Genomic DNA, 16,583 nt, shown 5'->3' on the forward strand with positions numbered 1-16,583 from the left:
CCCGAGTTTGATCCCACCAAGGTAAGTGTTTTTCAAATACGAGAAAATATTTATAATTATAGACTGCATCTTAAGAAACAAATTTAGTTATAAAATAGTAATAAAATTTCAAAAAAAAAAATAATTTTTTTTTATGCCGGGTAAATATCGGAAATCGAAATATCGGTGAGTAATTCAATACTAAGCACCAGTAGTTCTGTGTAGTATTAATCACTACCTATAATACTTATCACTACCAGTATTTTCCCAGTATTTCATAAATAAATATTAGACAGTATTAAATCACTGAGATTTTAAGTATTTAATCAGTAATACTTTTCTGTAAGGGGCATGGTACGCAATTTACCTGTAAGATATAGAAGGAAAAATTAGAGAAAACAGATATCAAAGTACTATATTCGTTCGTTAATAACATTATAATTTATGAATTTATGAAGTGTTTTATCAAAGTTTACGTAAATCGTTCCTATATAATAACTAATTAGGCCCAGTTTCACAAGTGTCGGTTAACTTTTAACCTTAGATTAACTCACTTTTCGTCTCTTTCTAACGTCCCTCTTAGAAAGAGACAAAGAGTAAGTTAATCTAAGGTTGAAAGTTAACCGACACTTGTGAAACTGGACCTAACTCTCATAATTAAATAGATAATCACGAATAAAACGCAGATATTTTTCCGTTATACAACGGACATATACCATTCAATGTAAATGAATATAAGTAAGACTTTACTACACGTTTTTATGTCTTTAGCAGATAATACGATCGGAAGAGAACTCCACCAATCGAATCATATTAAAAAATAATCCCGCCTCCTTAATTCTGTATAAATATCGCGACTTTACGCACTTGGACACACTTCCAATCCGGCACGAGACAGTTCACTTTTGAGTCCGTATACTCATCCCAGTTTTCGTTTACTATTATATTAAAAACAATTTTCTGTTGTTCGCCAACCTAAAGAATCGCGAGTAAATTCTGTGCGCGCTAAGTGCCACGAATCACCCTCACTAGCAACTCAGCGAGACCTGCGGTCAGCACCAGCGCCTGACAGAAATATATATATATATATATATATATATATATATATATATATATATTTCTAATATCTTTTAATCTTTTAATCTTAAATTAATAATAGTATTTACGAAAATATTAGTGTAATAAATTAAGAGATTCGATTTAAATGATACATCGTACATTCCAAACATACAATATGATAAACACAAATGCAATCTCTTAATTTATTACACTAATATTTTCGTAAATACTATTATAGAAAGTAGAAAAGAATGAAGAATATAATAGAATTAGCGCGATATCTCAAAATTTGCGCAAGTTATAGCTAATAGCTACCAGACATTTCTCAAAGATTTCAAAATTTTATAAAAAATGAACCCCTTTATCGATTCTTACCATAATTAAATACCAACTTTTATTTATAATAATAATACTCAGCATTTAAAAAAAATTGAGTCCGATATCTAAACACACACATTTTGTAAAAATGTAATTTTAGAACATTCTGAACACATTGGTACAGAAAACTAAGAAAAAATTTGTTTACGAAAATAGCTTCCTGTAATGAGAAAGCAACAATGCGTGATTAATTAATTATAAGTAAAAATTAGTCATTTATTGCTTTTGCATACGTAGTAACATTGTAATTTTTATTTTTAGTATTAGATTCCAGTGGTCGCCCTAAAGAGGGTTTCCCTTACGGAAATAATTATTGGCTGGGCAGTCGTAGTCAGTGTCTCGGTACGATGAATAAGACTCCTCTACAGATCTCACAGCACAAAATACTAAATAACACGCATTATCGCAATCCGCGAAAGGAAATTCCACCTTTCCAAATAAATTATTTTGTAGCTTATTTGAGACACAACAGTACGATTCAATATCACGTACGAAGATATGTTTGACGAGTTCAAGAACTGTGAACATCCACGGGCCTCCGGCCCAATCTCGAGGACGTGCGGGAGGGGGGTGCGACCGGTACAGTTTCACGGCGCGACGTCGAGAGTCGAGGAAAACGCGCGATTAACGACGCCCTCCGAGCGGATTTGTCGCGTGTGACGTGTGACCGATGCGGACCCGCGGGACCACGATCGCCCGTTATCACTAACAGTTGCACTCGCTATCGGGCCGATTGTCGCGTCGGGGTTGGAAGCGTGGGGCGTGAACCGGGCGCAATTAAGGCGGTTAACGGAGTCGGGAATATCTGTCCGCCGGCGCGGCGCGGCGGGCCAAAACCGGTACGAGCGTTCTCCATGCGATATAGTGCGCGCCGCCGCACCGCCGCCGTACCACCGTCACCACCGCCGTACCGCCGCCGCCGCCGACTCCTCCCTCGTCGCATACAGCCTTCGGAAGGTGCATACACCTCCTTCGCCTCACGTAAATATGTTTGACGAGGTAAGTTTGTAAAATCTTTATGTGATAAAGAATGTGTTTGATATTTAAATATATACAGAAAATTTTATCTTAGGATGTGATTACGCTCGGACTCTGTTTACCAAAATCATGCACGACAAATAATCTAAGCTTAATTTTGGAGGAAATATGTCGTGACAGAGTTTTCTTCAATGATCTCTACTCCGCGGACTGTCAGCTCATCGAGGTTAAAGATCCAAATGAAGATAACAAAAAGCTACTTCATAGGGTGTATTACATCTGGTACGTATTATATGACAGAAAAGATTAATAATATTATAAGTAATTTTAATCTTAATCCTCCAAAAGAATATAAAGCTTCAACAGACAAATATTCTATTTGCAGCGCTGGCTTAGGATTTTCATTTCTCATAACATTAATCGGAACAATATATGATATATTTATATATCAAAAACGTAACGTGGTAAACGTGTCTGCAGCATATCGGAAAAATAAAATTGAAGAAATATTAATATGTTTTTCCGCTTACACAAATACAAAAAAAATATTTAGCACAAAGTTGGATGCCGGCACAATACCCGTTTTTCACTACTTAAAAGTTCTAGGCATGTGCTTGATAATCATGTTCCATGGTGTATATTATATATTTAATTCTCTCGGTAAGTAATTTATAATAAATCTCTAGAATAGACATTTTTGGCTCTTTTGTTTTTTTACTCTTTACGCATAACAAAAATTGCTTATTTGTATTGACAGATAATAAAGTACAGCTGTGGAGGTTCACTGAGAATAATAAAATTATAGGTGACATGGGATTCCTAGCAGTTGATATATTTTTTCATTCAAGCGGATGCTTAATGTTAATAAATTATATGTATTTGCGAGCTAAAAGGGACGAAGTATTACCAAACCCGATTGGTCGCAAAGAAAAATTCATCGAACTAAAGGATCACGTATTAAAAAGATTTTTTCGGTAAGTTTTTATTACATTATAAAGAAATTTGAATATTGATTTCAATGTAAGCTAAATACTAACTCTCTTTTTTTTATACGCGTCTGTAATAAATTTTTTCATTTTAAGGCTGACACCGGCTTACATGACGGTGTTAGGAATAGCGCAATTAAGCTCGACTTGGTTTGATAAAACATCGATAGTTTACATGTACGAAAGATCGCACGAAACTTGTGCGAAATATTGGTGGAGAAATCTTTTGTACATACATAATTTCTTTGGATGGGATGCAATGGTACGAACACGTTTGATTACGATCAATTTAAAATTATACTTGGAGACGCATAAAACTTTTATAAAATTTTTATTGCATTACAGTGCCTGAGTTGGAGTTGGTATCTATCCAATGATATGCAATTCTATGTCATCGCTATGGTGTTATTAATTTTCTTAACTAGGTATGTTAATTAACCAACTATTATAATTAATGTCTTCTTCGAGTATACTTGAATAAATATATTATAAATTTCAGATACTTCTATGCCGCTGTATTGAGTCTACTTTTAATAGGCTCAATTATTCTTAATGGTTATCTTTCGTACGTCAAGTACGAATATGTCGAAACGTAAGTTACTAAAGTGTTTTACTTATTGAGAAATCAAGAAGAGGAAGTTAAGAGGATTCTTATTGTTACAGATTTGATGAACAGGAGAATCTTGCATCTATCTTTTATATCAAACCATGGATGAGAATGAATCCATTTATTATTGGAATGATCACGGGTCACATTTTGGCAGAATTAAAGAAGAATAATTTTGTTTTAAAAAAGGTAAAGTATATATTTTTGTTTTTATAACATATTGAAAATAAATAGTCATTAAAATACTTAGGGAATATATAAACTTTTATTCTATAGAAACTAACTAGTTTCATATGAATTAATTATATAGTATCGCATAAATGAAAATGTATTATATTAATTTGACATACATTTCAGAAACATATAATTTTGTGTTGGTTCCTGACTATTATTTGCGGAGGATTCGTAATACTTTTCTCCTACAAGCGATACATATCGGTTCTAGCTACTTCTGTTTTTGTAGCACTGAACAGAACACTTTGGGCCATATGTATTGCATGTGTTGTAATAGCATGGTCCAGTAAACACGGAGGTTCGTTTATTCATTAATCATAAATACATCTTATAAAAATCGGCATATTTTTAATATATTAGTGATATATTTTAACTTACTTTGTTATAGGCATCGATAATCAATTACTCGCGTTCAAGGGCTGGATTCTTCCTCTTAGCAGGCTCACATACTGCGCTTATCTTATAAATCCGGTCATCATACAAGGAATTCAATCATATAGTGAAACGTCGATTCATTTTGAATTTCTGATCCGTGTAAGTATACAAATATTTGAAATTTTAGCATTAACAGAGAAATATTGTAAAAAATGCATTAATTTTTTTTAACTTTTGGTTCTAGATTTGCACGACTGTGGGATACATTGTAATCACATACCTGTGTTCCTACCTATTATCTTTGATGTTCGAGATGCCCTACATTTTGTTATATAAAATGTGTATTTTATATAACACGGAACAAACAACTCGAACAAACGGAACAAACTCGGAACAAACAACTCGATTGTAGCAACTCTACATAAAAAAAAACAAGATTTGAATAATTAATTTTTGTACTTCTCTGACTGCTGCAGACCTTGAGGTAAGCTCTCTCCTTTCTCTTTCTGTTTTAACGATTGACTAAATATATTTTTCCTTTTAACAGCGGAAATGTCCACTATAACCGTGCGTACCAGCTCGCTTGTCACGACATCTCCTCAAGACGGGAACTTTCTGCCTCGAGCTCTGCAGGAATAGAATCTTCTTATCCCAATAAGGTAAACCTCCCAGTGGCCGGACACGTCCCAGTGGCCGGACTCATTGGAGAAAAATATTTACTATTTATTTAAACAATTAAAAATGAAAATAATAATTATTGTAAAAAAAAACTTTAATACTTAACAATTGATTGGGAAAAAGAAGTAAACCTAATTAAACATTTTTGTATTTAAAAAAATTGATTAAATGAGCATGTGTCTGTTGTTTGTCAAAATGATGGCCAATCATTAACAGATTCGTTAAGCGCAACCATATAGCTAATAGTATAAAAATTGGATATTTAATTATATTTGTAAATAAATAATCAATTATATCTAATTTTAAAGATTAGTTAGAAACTTGTTTTGACGAAATTTATCTTAAAAATCACAATTAAAACGATAATTTTGAGTGTCCGGATACTGGTACATTAAAAATATCAGTATCAGACAATTTATCTTCATTTACAAATGTTAAAATAAGTTATTAAATCATAATAGCTATTGTTATAATAATCAAAGTCAAAATTTATTTTTTATAACCTCATTGAGCATGTGGAAAATCTTTTTAAAATTATGAATAAATATATTAGAGATTAAAAATACTTAATTAATTAATAGAAAACTAAATTTTTACTTTTATAGGTAAAATGAAGACAAAAAAGCAAGTAAGAGACAATGATGCTCGGTCATCATTGATAAATGCACTGCATGATATTCGTCGAGGGATTCCGCTTAGACAAGCCAGCAAAATGTACGGAATTTCAAAAAGTACGCTACACGATAAATTAAAAAATAAATCGAAGTTTTATACTAGGCCACAACCTATTTCAGCTGTCCGGCCACTGGTACATCGACACGCTCCATTACTTACGTAAATATTAAATTATTAATTGATATATGTGAGTTAAAATAATTTTTCCCTGCTTAAGAGAATCTTAAGTTTTCGAATGAATATAAATATTTATATTAAACTGAGAGGATCGTGGTGCCGGGAGTGGGTCGAATTAAGAAAAACACTCTTATTAATGACTATATATAAAAGTATATTGTAACTCTCCTCTAATGACAACCGCTTCTTAACGCGGCCAGATCTCGTGTGTGCGCGTCGGGGCCTATTCGGCCCGCGCAGCATCGGTACACCCCCGAGGAGGGGAGAGTAGAGGAAGTAGAGAGATAAGAGCAGGGCGCTCCAGTATTCTCACACTCCCTCCCGACCGCTCTTAGTCTTTGATAGTTTTTAAGCTAGATCCTCGCCAAAAACACGCCTCACGCCTTATCTTTCCGCTTACTTATTTCCTGTGAATGATTAAATATAAATTACTAAACAAATTAAGATTTAGTATTCATAAGCTCGCCTACTAGATAGCTATGTAATTCAAAAGCAAGAGGCTTTGTAAACAAATCAGCCAATTGATCTTTAGATGCTATCCATTTAACCTTTACATGGTTTCTTTGAACACACTCTTTGACATAATGCTCTCTCACCTCAGTCATATGTCTTAATTTATTCCCACCATTAGTTTCAGCACTACTTCCCGCAGCTCTATTATCGCACCATAAAGTCATGGGGAAGAATGACTCAGTCAAAATTAACTTTAGTGAATTACTAATAGCCATCATCTCTTGACACGCCTCACTCATAGCGACATATTCTGCTTGACATGTTGATAACGCAACATACGATTGTTTATGTGTTCGCCAGATTATCGCATCTCCATATAATGTAATCGCGAATCCACATGTAGTTAAAGAATTCTTGCAATCTGCAAAACTTGCATCAGAATAACTTTGTATATCATTTGTCTCACCTAAATATCTTAGCCCCAAGCTTTTCGTTCCTTTCAAGTATCTAAACACTCTTTTAACCATTTTCCAATCATTAGTAGTTGGATTCACTTGGTGTCTACTTATTACGTTAACAGCATAAGAATTGTCGGGTCTCGTCGCACCTGCCAGATACAACAAACTGCCCACTGCTTCTCTATAAGGAACGTTTTCTTTGTTTTCTGTAGTTAAAGGCTGATCTACAATGTGCTCTTTGCTTCCTGTTTTTTGCTCTTAACCTGTTTGCGACTATTTCGCAATTGCGTCGCGTAACGCGATGTTTTTTGTTCTCTGTCGCCTAAGATAAAAATTGACGAACTTTAGAAGAGACAAGAAACATCATGTTACGCGACGGAATTGCGAAATACGAGATAGTCGCAAAGAGGTTAAGAGCAAAAAACAGAAAGCAAAGAGCACATTGTAGATCAGGCTTAATAGTATATCATCGTCAATGTCCGTCTCACGCAACTTTCTCTCTCTGTTAGCTACTTGAGTAGTAACCATTGGCGTTTTCTGAGCATGTGCTTCGCTAAAGTTGAACCTAGCTAAGATTTTTCTTATATATTTTTCTTGGGTTAATTCAATTATTTTGTTCTGTCTGTCTCGCCTTATAGCTATACCCAGAAATTCTTTTGGTTCACCTAGCACTGTCATTTCAAATTCTTTACTTAAACCTGTCTTAACCTCTTCTAATTTATCTTTATCATTACTCGCCACTAATATATATCATCTACATATAAAAGCAAAATTAAGTACTTATCCTCATTTCTCCAAGTAAACATACAAGGTTCTAATTCTGAATTCTGAAGTCCCATTTTCAGAGCAGCTTCAGTGAATCTGATATTCCAACGCTTTGGACTTATACGTAATCCATAAAGAGCTCGTTTAAGTTTACACACCTTTTCTCTTTTATCTTTATCAGTATAATTCGCACCGTCAGGTATTTCCATGTAAATTTCCTCATCAATAGTTCCATTAAGAAATGCTGTTTTCACATCCAATTGGCAAACATCTAAATCGTGTTTATTAATTATTGCGATTACAGAACGCACCAGAGGCAATCTTGATACAGGAGCATATGTCTCCCTTAGTTCATAATAGTTTTTATCTTTGAAACCTCGAATGACAAGTCGCGCCTTATGTTTAATTTTCCCATCTGATTCGATCTTTTGTTTGAAAACCCACCTTGAATCTATAATATTAGCCTTTTTACCATCACTTGTTATTGTTGGACGACTCACCAATTCCCACACCTCATTTTTGTTCATAGAATTTAATTCGTCTTCGATTGCTTTCTGCCACAGTCTCTTATCTTTTGTCAACATAGCTTCTTTATAGTTAATAGGGTCTAGATTAATATCAGCTAAAAGAGCATGATATAATTCATCATTATCTTTAATTTCTGCTTGTTCAGATTCTGCATTGAATAACGCATCAGCTTATTTTAACTTTTCGTCAATTTGTAGGTTAGAAAAACTAGTATCATTTACAGACTCACCGTTAGTCTCTGCTTCATTGTCAGGTTTTAATATCTTAGGATTTAATTCAATTTTTCTAGGTCTACCTCTTTTACGCTTAGGTTCTCCCTCCGGTTTTAAAAACTCTTCGGGTTTATTCTCACCTTTATTGTTCTCACCTTTATTAAAAACGAACCATTTTTCTTTATCTACTTCTTCTAAGACTAAAAGAGGATCGTTAATGTCACTTTTCTTGTATTTATCTCCGTATACAATCTTTTCATTAAACTTTGCATTTCTACTCTCATAATATTTGCCTTCCTCGGGCTTGAGAAATATATATCCCGTAGGAGTATATCCCACCAGAATAACTCGCCTTCCCTCAAATCTAAATTTCGGACCTGTTTTTCTTTGAACTTTAATATAAGCCACGCACCCAAATCTCTTAATTTGATCTATGTGAAAGCTATGATGTGAGGCAAATCTTTCTAATGGAATAACCATATCGTTGGATTTGTGAGGAGTTCTATTATAAGCATAAACGGCTGCACTTAAGGCTAAATCCCATAAATTTTCTGGTAAATTCGCATCATAAATATATGATCTTACTTTAGTTTGGATTGTCTGATTGAAGCGCTCAGAGACCCCATTATGTTGAGGTGTATCAGGACATGCTAGTTGTAATTCCGCACCTAATTTATTTAAAACCTCGATTGTATAGCCACCCGTATATTCTGTTCCCTGGTCAGTACGCAAATAACACACCTTAGCGTCATAACCTAGTAGGTTTCGAGCACTTCTCACAAACATCTCTAAACAGTGACCTGTGTCACTTTTCGTCTTCATTGGGTATGCCATTGCTAATCTAGATAAATCATCTATCCACACTGAAATATATCTATAACCCTTAAAATGAGAAAGTGGTGTAATCGGACCCATGACATCTCCATGTATTATCTGTAACGGTTCTGTCGCTCTCCTACGAGTAGTTTTAAAAGGCAAAGTATTGAATCTCGAAATCTTACACACCTCACAATTTAAAAGAGATTGGTCAAATACTGCTTCCTTTAATTGTTTGTTATCAGGAAACTTTAATTGTAAAGCTTTTAGATACGCAATTGACGCGTGGCCGAATCTAACGTGCCACAGCATCGCTTTGTTATTTTCTGCAAATTTTTTATAATTTTCTAAAAAAAGCGATTCTGAATTGGGTATCTCTACAATAGGCAACTCATCAATATTACTAAGTTTACGGTCCCAAATAGTCACATCAAAATTAGAATGTTCGTACACTATCAATATCTTTCTCATTCTCACCTTTATCATCTCTCCCTCCTGAATTTAAAATCTCATCATGAATCTCAATATTCACACCAATATTCTCACCAATATTTTCACCAATATTCTCACCAATATTCTCACCAATATTCTCACCAATATTCTCACCAATATTCTCACCAATATTCTCACCAATATTTTTTTCTTGTACGCTCTTTTCAGATTCTTTCGGTATTTTGTCAGTTTCAGAGTTTATTTGTGTCTTTTCTTTGGCTGTCACACTACGAGTAATATATTTTCTCGCACCTAATATTTTTTCAGCCAAATTTGCTATAACTCGCTTGTTCACTATTTTATGTGATGTTTTATCATACCTATTATCTTTAAGAATTTCTAGTTCTATTATCCAATATGGTCTTTTATACACACCAGTAATAAATAATTCTTCAGAAATAGGGTCAAAAATATCAATCTTTTCATTGTCTAAATATATACCTAACCCCATCTCTGCAAATTTTCGTAGTGACAATAAATTCTCTGTAAGAGCTTCTGCGCAAATGACTTTGTCTATTTCTAGTTACCGTTCTCTAGTCTAATTTCAATATTTCCAGCTTCCTCCGTTTTTAAGTCCGCTGACTCATCTTTGTTAGCACATTTAATCACACCGTTATCAAATTCATCAAATGTCTTGAAAATAATTTTAGAATTCGTTAAATGTTCGGTCGCACCTGAATCTGCTAGAAAATTCGAAAAGAATCTATTTTGACTTATAGATTCAGTATTCAAACACCTAGTTTTAGTATTCGTGATATCGAAATTATCAGCTATCAGAGACACGGCACCACTCGCTAGATTTAAAATATCATGCTCACCTTTATGATTATTTGTTTTCTCTGTAGAGTTTCCGCCGTTCTGTTGAGTCCCTTGATCTGAATTATTTCCTTTGTTCCCACCTTTATCGCACCTATTGTTAGTAGTTTTGTAATTGTTTCTGCCCTTTCCTCTAGGACCATTATATTTTCCTCTTTTCGCATTTTCTGATTTTCCATTATACTCAGCTTTTCGTTTTAAACCTCGTCTTTGGTTAATACCTCGACCTCGGGAACGAACATTATTATACCTGTATCCTCCTTTTTGTTGATTGAATTTCTTTGGAGAATTGGGGCATTCCGCCGCCCTGTGGTCTCCAAACTCACCGCAGTTGTAGCATTGTCTGCCAGACAGACCTCTCCTTGGACACTTCGCACCTATGTGTCCATAGCCTTGACATTCATAGCAACGTACGTTTTCCAAGTTAGCCAAATTTGCTGTCCTCACCTGATTTTGCCCACCTCGCACCTGATTTCGCGCCGCTTCGTCTTGCATAACAAGAAGTTTTAATTGGTCATATGAGAGACTCGCACCGTTAGAGTTTTTGGTGACAAACTCTATTGATTGTATTTGCGGCACTGAGATCATAACAGCATTGTAGAAGGCATCTCGTTTTTCGTTTTCAAACAGAGGTGTGGCACCCGGAGAATTCTCATAATTTCTAATAATCTCTTCAAACTTTTCACAGAATTCACTCGCCTTTGTTTTACCGATTATATATTTCATGTTGTACAATTGCTTTCTTACTGAATGAGAGGTTACATTTATTTCACACCTTTTAATCTCTTTAATTTTATTTAAAATCTCCCCTGGGTTTTGCATATGTACTATTTTAGCATGATAATATGAATCAATATGATTTATTAAGATATCTCTAACTTTAAATTTTTGCTCATTTAATACACTTTCATCTTGTATGTTGGAAATAATAGAATTATCTATTATATGTAGTAAATTACATGTTCTAAGTTCCGATGAAAAGTAATCATAGAAATGTTCATATTTCATATTTAAGTTCAATTTGTAATCACGCCTCATATTCGCACCTTTATTTATGAATTCAAGCTTTAAGGTATCTTTAACTGTATTAATCAACGAATTATCAGCTTTATCCTTACTGTGCGTCAAATCTTCGCGCCTCAAATTTTCCAGTTGTTCTTTGACTGCACTCGAGATTTTAGATTCTAAACTTTCATTATCGCCGGTTGCCACATACTCAGTTTGTTTCCTTTTATCATTTACCTCATATTCTCCCTCATCTTCAATATCTACTAGATTGTACGTGGTGACCAATTTACCAACCACATTGTCCAATCTAGTGATCTGTGTGCCCCACTCCTCTCTCATAATTTTAATCAGCTGATTCAGCTGGAGCAACGACGCACCAAATTGCTCCATAGTCTTGGTGGTAGTGGTACAGAATTTCGAGAGGACACTCGTCATTTCTGAGATTTTGGTCTCTTGCATTCTAACTTTGGTCAAAGCTGGAAGTTCATTGATTTCTGAATCTTCGAGTAATGTCTTCTTTGAGACTGGAGGATTAGGTTTAATGCTATCTTTAATGCGTTTGAGGTAGTCACTAGTCTTGGGGTCAGATACAATAATTTCATTACCAACTATCATAGGTAAAGTTTTACCCTCTTTGGCGACCTCAGCTACCATGGCCATATTGGCCAACAAACTCACCATCACTTCTTTGCCAAACTCGCCTATCTCACCTTTGCCAAACTGGCCTATCTCACCGTCGCCAAACTCGCCTATCTCACCGTCCACACCTTCCTTATCTCGCTTCTCCGATTTTTCAACACTTGCTTCACCGGTAGCTGGGTGACACTCAGATGGAGTCCTCGGCATCTCCAGCGGCAGGTCATTGAGGAGTTTGTCCTCACGCCAGATTAATAGGCTCTTCCATAACCTATCCGACAGCATTCTTTTCTCTGCATAAGATTTGGTAATTAGAGTCCTGCATTTTAGCATGAAGATTTAATTGTAGCCATATGGACTATGCCTAAGAGTCATGCAGTTGACCGAACAACAAGTATGGCTGACACCAAGGCAAACAGACGTATAATGATTTGAACAACAAGACTTCTCATACATCTATTTAAGTAATTTAGGTAATATAATATCGAACAACAAATACATACTACCCGCATTACCCATCAGAGTGATTAATTTTTAAATTTTGCAAAATTATTTTGTTAATCGATTTTTAAATTAAAAAGAGCATAAAGTATTTACTTATGTGTGCGAGTGTTATATGTATATGTGCTAGCCCATATACACACAAGCACTGTCTCTTTCATACGTATGTATATATATTTTTCTCACCAACACATTTCACACCAAATACACACCGACTTTCAACTCAATAAACTCACCAGATCTGTAATTTGCTCCCAACTCTGTGTTTATCAGAAGGGATTCATCCTCTACGTTGAGAGTCACTCTCTCCCCTTTGTGCACTCCATCTAAATCGAATGCAATTTTCAAATATGTCCACAGATCCAGAAGATCCCTTTTTACTGTAAACATTTTATTAGTTAATTAATCTGGAATTGCCAAAATATTGTTATAACTCTAAATTTTCAGTTTGTTTAATCGCAATTTAGATGGTGCAAAACCATCCAAACTGCAGTTTAATTATTTGAAAATAAAATAATAGTTTAACACACCAATAACTCGCCTTAAGATCACACCTAGTTTCGCACCATTGAATATGTACTCTCCGTTGATATATGCATATATTAATTCAATCTGATTTAATCGTGTATGTGTGACATACATGTTCACATACATACATTTGTATACGTATACCCATGGGTTGGCCGAGCCGCAGCGATCAAAAGGCGCCAAGAGCCCGCATTTGTAAACATATGTCTCTACTCGGTAATAGAGAAAGAGCTCAGCCGCGCGCTATGTCTTATATCTTTCTCACCTCTCTCTTTTACTCCTTCGCTCGAGCGTCGCGCAACGCACCGCGCTCCTTCTCCTTCGAGTTCTCTGTTATGCTCTGGCCGTGCATATCAATTCTCGTAACCAAAACAACTGAATTCTTTTGACCGCGCGGGCAAGGCTCAAATAGCACACCACACACCAGTATCATTGTCGCACCGTTTTATTTTTCCGACTTGCACTTTTAATTTTCTTAAATTTTACATCTTTTCTTTTATATTTTTCCTTAAACGATATACTTTATGAAGTCGCGTTTAATATGTGCATTTTCCTTTAAGAACAACGACTTCAGGCACTCCCGGCTTTTACTTTGTCGCGTTTTTTTTTTTTTTTTCCGCCACGAGCGTATTTTTACTCACCCCTATAGTACAATTACGCATTTACACACAGAACTTCAATGCGTATGCGTACCTATACGCCGTGTTTTCTCGGGTAGCAAGGTAACACATAAAATATTACTTACTGGCTTCTTGCGACATTTCCGCATCGGCTTTTTGCACACCATCAGCCATCTCTCACCTCGAATCTCAGCACACCGTATAAAAGGTCCTTGCCTCGAAATTTTCCGCGCCCACAAAATTTACTGGACAAGCACACGCGATTTTTCTTTTATGCGCTGTGGAAGCGTGCTGGGCCCATAACCTGAGAGGATCGTGGTGCCGGGAGTGGGTCGAATTAAGAAAAACACTCTTATTAATGACTATATATAAAAGTATATTGTAACTCTCCTCTAATGACAACCGCTTCTTAACGCGGCCAGATCTCGTGTGTGCGCGTCGGGGCCTATTCGGCCCGCGCAGCATCGGTACACCCCCGAGGAGGGGAGAGTAGAGGAAGTAGAGAGATAAGAGCAGGGCGCTCCAGTATTCTCACATAAACATCTTTCTAAATATTATAAATTGTATTATTTATGACAAATCATGCTTAACCGTCCGGCCACTGGGACGTTTACCTTAAATGGTGAAGATGACTCGAAAGAAAAGCCGAAACGTTCATCACATCTAAATACACGGTTTTTTTCTTTTTTATTTGCGCACCACGTTCCGTACCTGACTCGCATTCGCCGTTTAAATCGTTGACACTTTCACGAGTTCAATTATATTATTGAATAATTAAGACAACCCTGGTAAAAAAATTCTCATAATCTTAATAATAAACTGAGTGAATTAGGCTACAGGGGGCACCACATAAAAAAAAAAACGCGCCACTAACTCTACCGCAAGGTGGTGAGGAAACGAGTTCAAAAGTACACTACAGCCTCTGAGAAGTGAGATACGGCGAGATAAAGTCGCTGAAACCGTTTGTTACAAAAAGTATCCTACTTTTCCCGTCTCTAGCGCCAAAACTATTGGTCGTAGGAAAAAAACCTATACTTTCTTTTTTGTAGAGAATTTAATTCCCTACAATATTGTATTAAACTATTTTAGCATAAGTCTAATGGAAACCGAGACATTCGCGAAAAACCGACTTTTCACCCCTTTCTTCCAAGATGGCGGCCGAAGCACACCACGGCGGAGGTTGGAAACTTAGTATGTCATTACTGACACCCAAACAACGCGATTAAAATTTTTTATAGCCTTGTCCTAATTAATCGATTTTCAAATGTACTTGCCGACTGGACTAATAGAAGAAAGAAGAAATAGAACGCCGGCTCACTCTGGGTCAAGGCTTGAAAATTTTGATATCTGATATAAGATTTTTGAAAATTTTTTCAGACTTTTAAACTGTGGCTAATGATATGTTGATTTAAAAAATTATAAGTAAATCAAATTTAATCTTGAATTTATTTTTATCTACGCACCGGCGGATCTAATAATTTATTTCATTGTTTTTATTCCACACCTTGGACCAAAAATATGGTGTTTCATGGTAGTAGAGGATACTTTAATAACATCACAAGACGGTTTGGAGTTAAAAACACAGTCCTTTTCAAATCTTGGATTGATACCAAACAGAAAATCAGTGCAGCAAGCCAACAACTGACATTCATGCTTCGATGTAGGAGATACGACGTATTACCTCCACACATTTGCCGCATTTTTATTAATTCTATTATATTCTTCAGTTTTTTCTACCCCTATTTCATATATAATTCGTTAAGATTTGATTGATTAGTTCTAGAGTTATAGAAATTTCGGTAAATTTGGCACATACACACATATACACACACACACATACACATACACACATACACACATACATACATACAGACAATTTTTAAAATTACAATTTTTCGACGTTTTAGAACATTCTGAACACGTTCAAAAAAACAACAAAAAATTTTTTTTTTACGAAAACAGCTTTTTCTATGAAGGAGCAATAAAAAAAATTCTTTGTTTCCATGTTGAAATCTTGAAAGCTTAAGGCACGCTGGTGCGAATTTCTAAATCCAAATAAAGCGAGAAGAAGATGAAAAATTGCTTATTTATGTATCTTGCGAAGTTAATGAGTTCGAAAAAGAACTGGCTAAAAGTAACAAAAAAATTAGAGTATTTACCAACTTAATATGGATTTTGACCTTAGGCGAGGACGCACGAATCATTTAAAAAATTATTGACAAATATCCACGACATCCACGACAGATCAAATTCTTTGAAGAAGAATCAAGTTTTTCTATAGAATCTCTTAATAGAGATATACGCGTAATAATTAAACATCAAAACAGAATTGCGCATTGCAAGAGAGAGGAGATAGATAAAATTTTAAATAAATTTTATAACTAAACTATTTCGTTACAAAAAATTGAAAAAAAATTTCTTGTAACAAAATCTATTTTAAGTTAGAAAATTTAATTGAAAAATTTTATGACAAATTAAATTATGAAAAAAAGAAGAAAACAATTAAAGTATATAACTTTAAAACCGAATAATTCTGAATAGCTCATCTGAGCATTTTGAAGAGTATTAGAGTTCCTAATAAAAGAAAAAATTTTAATTTTTTTTCAAAAAACGAAAAAAACGAG

At 35.0% G+C, this 16,583-nt stretch overlaps 2 protein-coding genes and 1 long non-coding RNA gene across 4 annotated transcripts in view; 1 reads left to right on the forward strand and 2 right to left on the reverse strand.

Annotated features, from left to right (window-relative positions):
- LOC139822395 (uncharacterized) overlaps positions 1–16,583 on the reverse strand; it is a 68,832-nt gene that overhangs the window by 13,972 nt on the left and 38,277 nt on the right. The window lies entirely within an intron of this gene.
- LOC139822387 (nose resistant to fluoxetine protein 6-like) lies at positions 1,662–5,424 on the forward strand. The gene is made up of 13 exons (XM_071794044.1): positions 1,662–1,900; positions 2,394–2,415; positions 2,489–2,676; positions 2,780–3,054; positions 3,152–3,368; positions 3,477–3,642; positions 3,726–3,805; positions 3,880–3,972; positions 4,044–4,176; positions 4,345–4,519; positions 4,610–4,755; positions 4,841–5,080; positions 5,144–5,424. The coding sequence occupies exons 1-12, from the start codon at positions 1,764–1,766 to the stop codon at positions 5,006–5,008; spliced, it is 1,800 nt and encodes a 599-aa protein (XP_071650145.1). The 5' UTR covers positions 1,662–1,763; the 3' UTR covers positions 5,009–5,080; positions 5,144–5,424.
- Positions 5,884–14,507, reverse strand: LOC139822385 (uncharacterized). 2 transcript variants are annotated; one of them, XM_071794041.1, is made up of 4 exons: positions 14,085–14,507; positions 13,048–13,191; positions 10,669–12,603; positions 5,884–6,533 (listed from the first exon to the last, which is right to left on the reverse strand). In XM_071794041.1, exons 1-4 carry the CDS (start codon positions 14,131–14,133, stop codon positions 6,523–6,525), a joined length of 2,139 nt encoding a protein of 712 aa, XP_071650142.1. In that variant the 5' UTR covers positions 14,134–14,507; the 3' UTR covers positions 5,884–6,522. The 2 variants fall into 2 exon arrangements, with proteins under 2 accessions (XP_071650142.1, XP_071650141.1); XM_071794040.1 differs by lacking the exon at positions 5,884–6,533 and having other exon boundaries at positions 10,370–12,603; positions 14,085–14,489.

This window comes from Temnothorax longispinosus, chromosome 11 (genome assembly GCF_030848805.1).
Source record: "Temnothorax longispinosus isolate EJ_2023e chromosome 11, Tlon_JGU_v1, whole genome shotgun sequence".
Taxonomy (NCBI): domain Eukaryota; kingdom Metazoa; phylum Arthropoda; class Insecta; order Hymenoptera; family Formicidae; genus Temnothorax; species Temnothorax longispinosus.

Bases quoted from the DNA above. Each gene is read 5' to 3' on its own strand.
- LOC139822387 (XM_071794044.1), top strand. From the start codon at position 1,764: ATGAATAAGACTCCTCTACAGATCTCACAGCACAAAATACTAAATAAC. The intron at 1,901-2,393 runs TCACGTACGAAG...ACCTCCTTCGCC, and splicing joins CACAACAGTACGATTCAATA to TCACGTAAATATGTTTGACG. The intron at 3,643-3,725 runs GTACGAACACGT...ATTGCATTACAG, and splicing joins TCTTTGGATGGGATGCAATG to TGCCTGAGTTGGAGTTGGTA.
- LOC139822385 (XM_071794040.1), bottom strand. From the start codon at position 14,133: ATGGCTGATGGTGTGCAAAAAGCCGATGCGGAAATGTCGCAAGAAGCC. The intron at 13,192-14,084 runs GTAAGTAATATT...AAATGTTTACAG, and splicing joins GGAAATGTCGCAAGAAGCCA to TAAAAAGGGATCTTCTGGAT. The intron at 12,604-13,047 runs GTGAGTTTATTG...AATCTTATGCAG, and splicing joins GGGAGCAAATTACAGATCTG to AGAAAAGAATGCTGTCGGAT.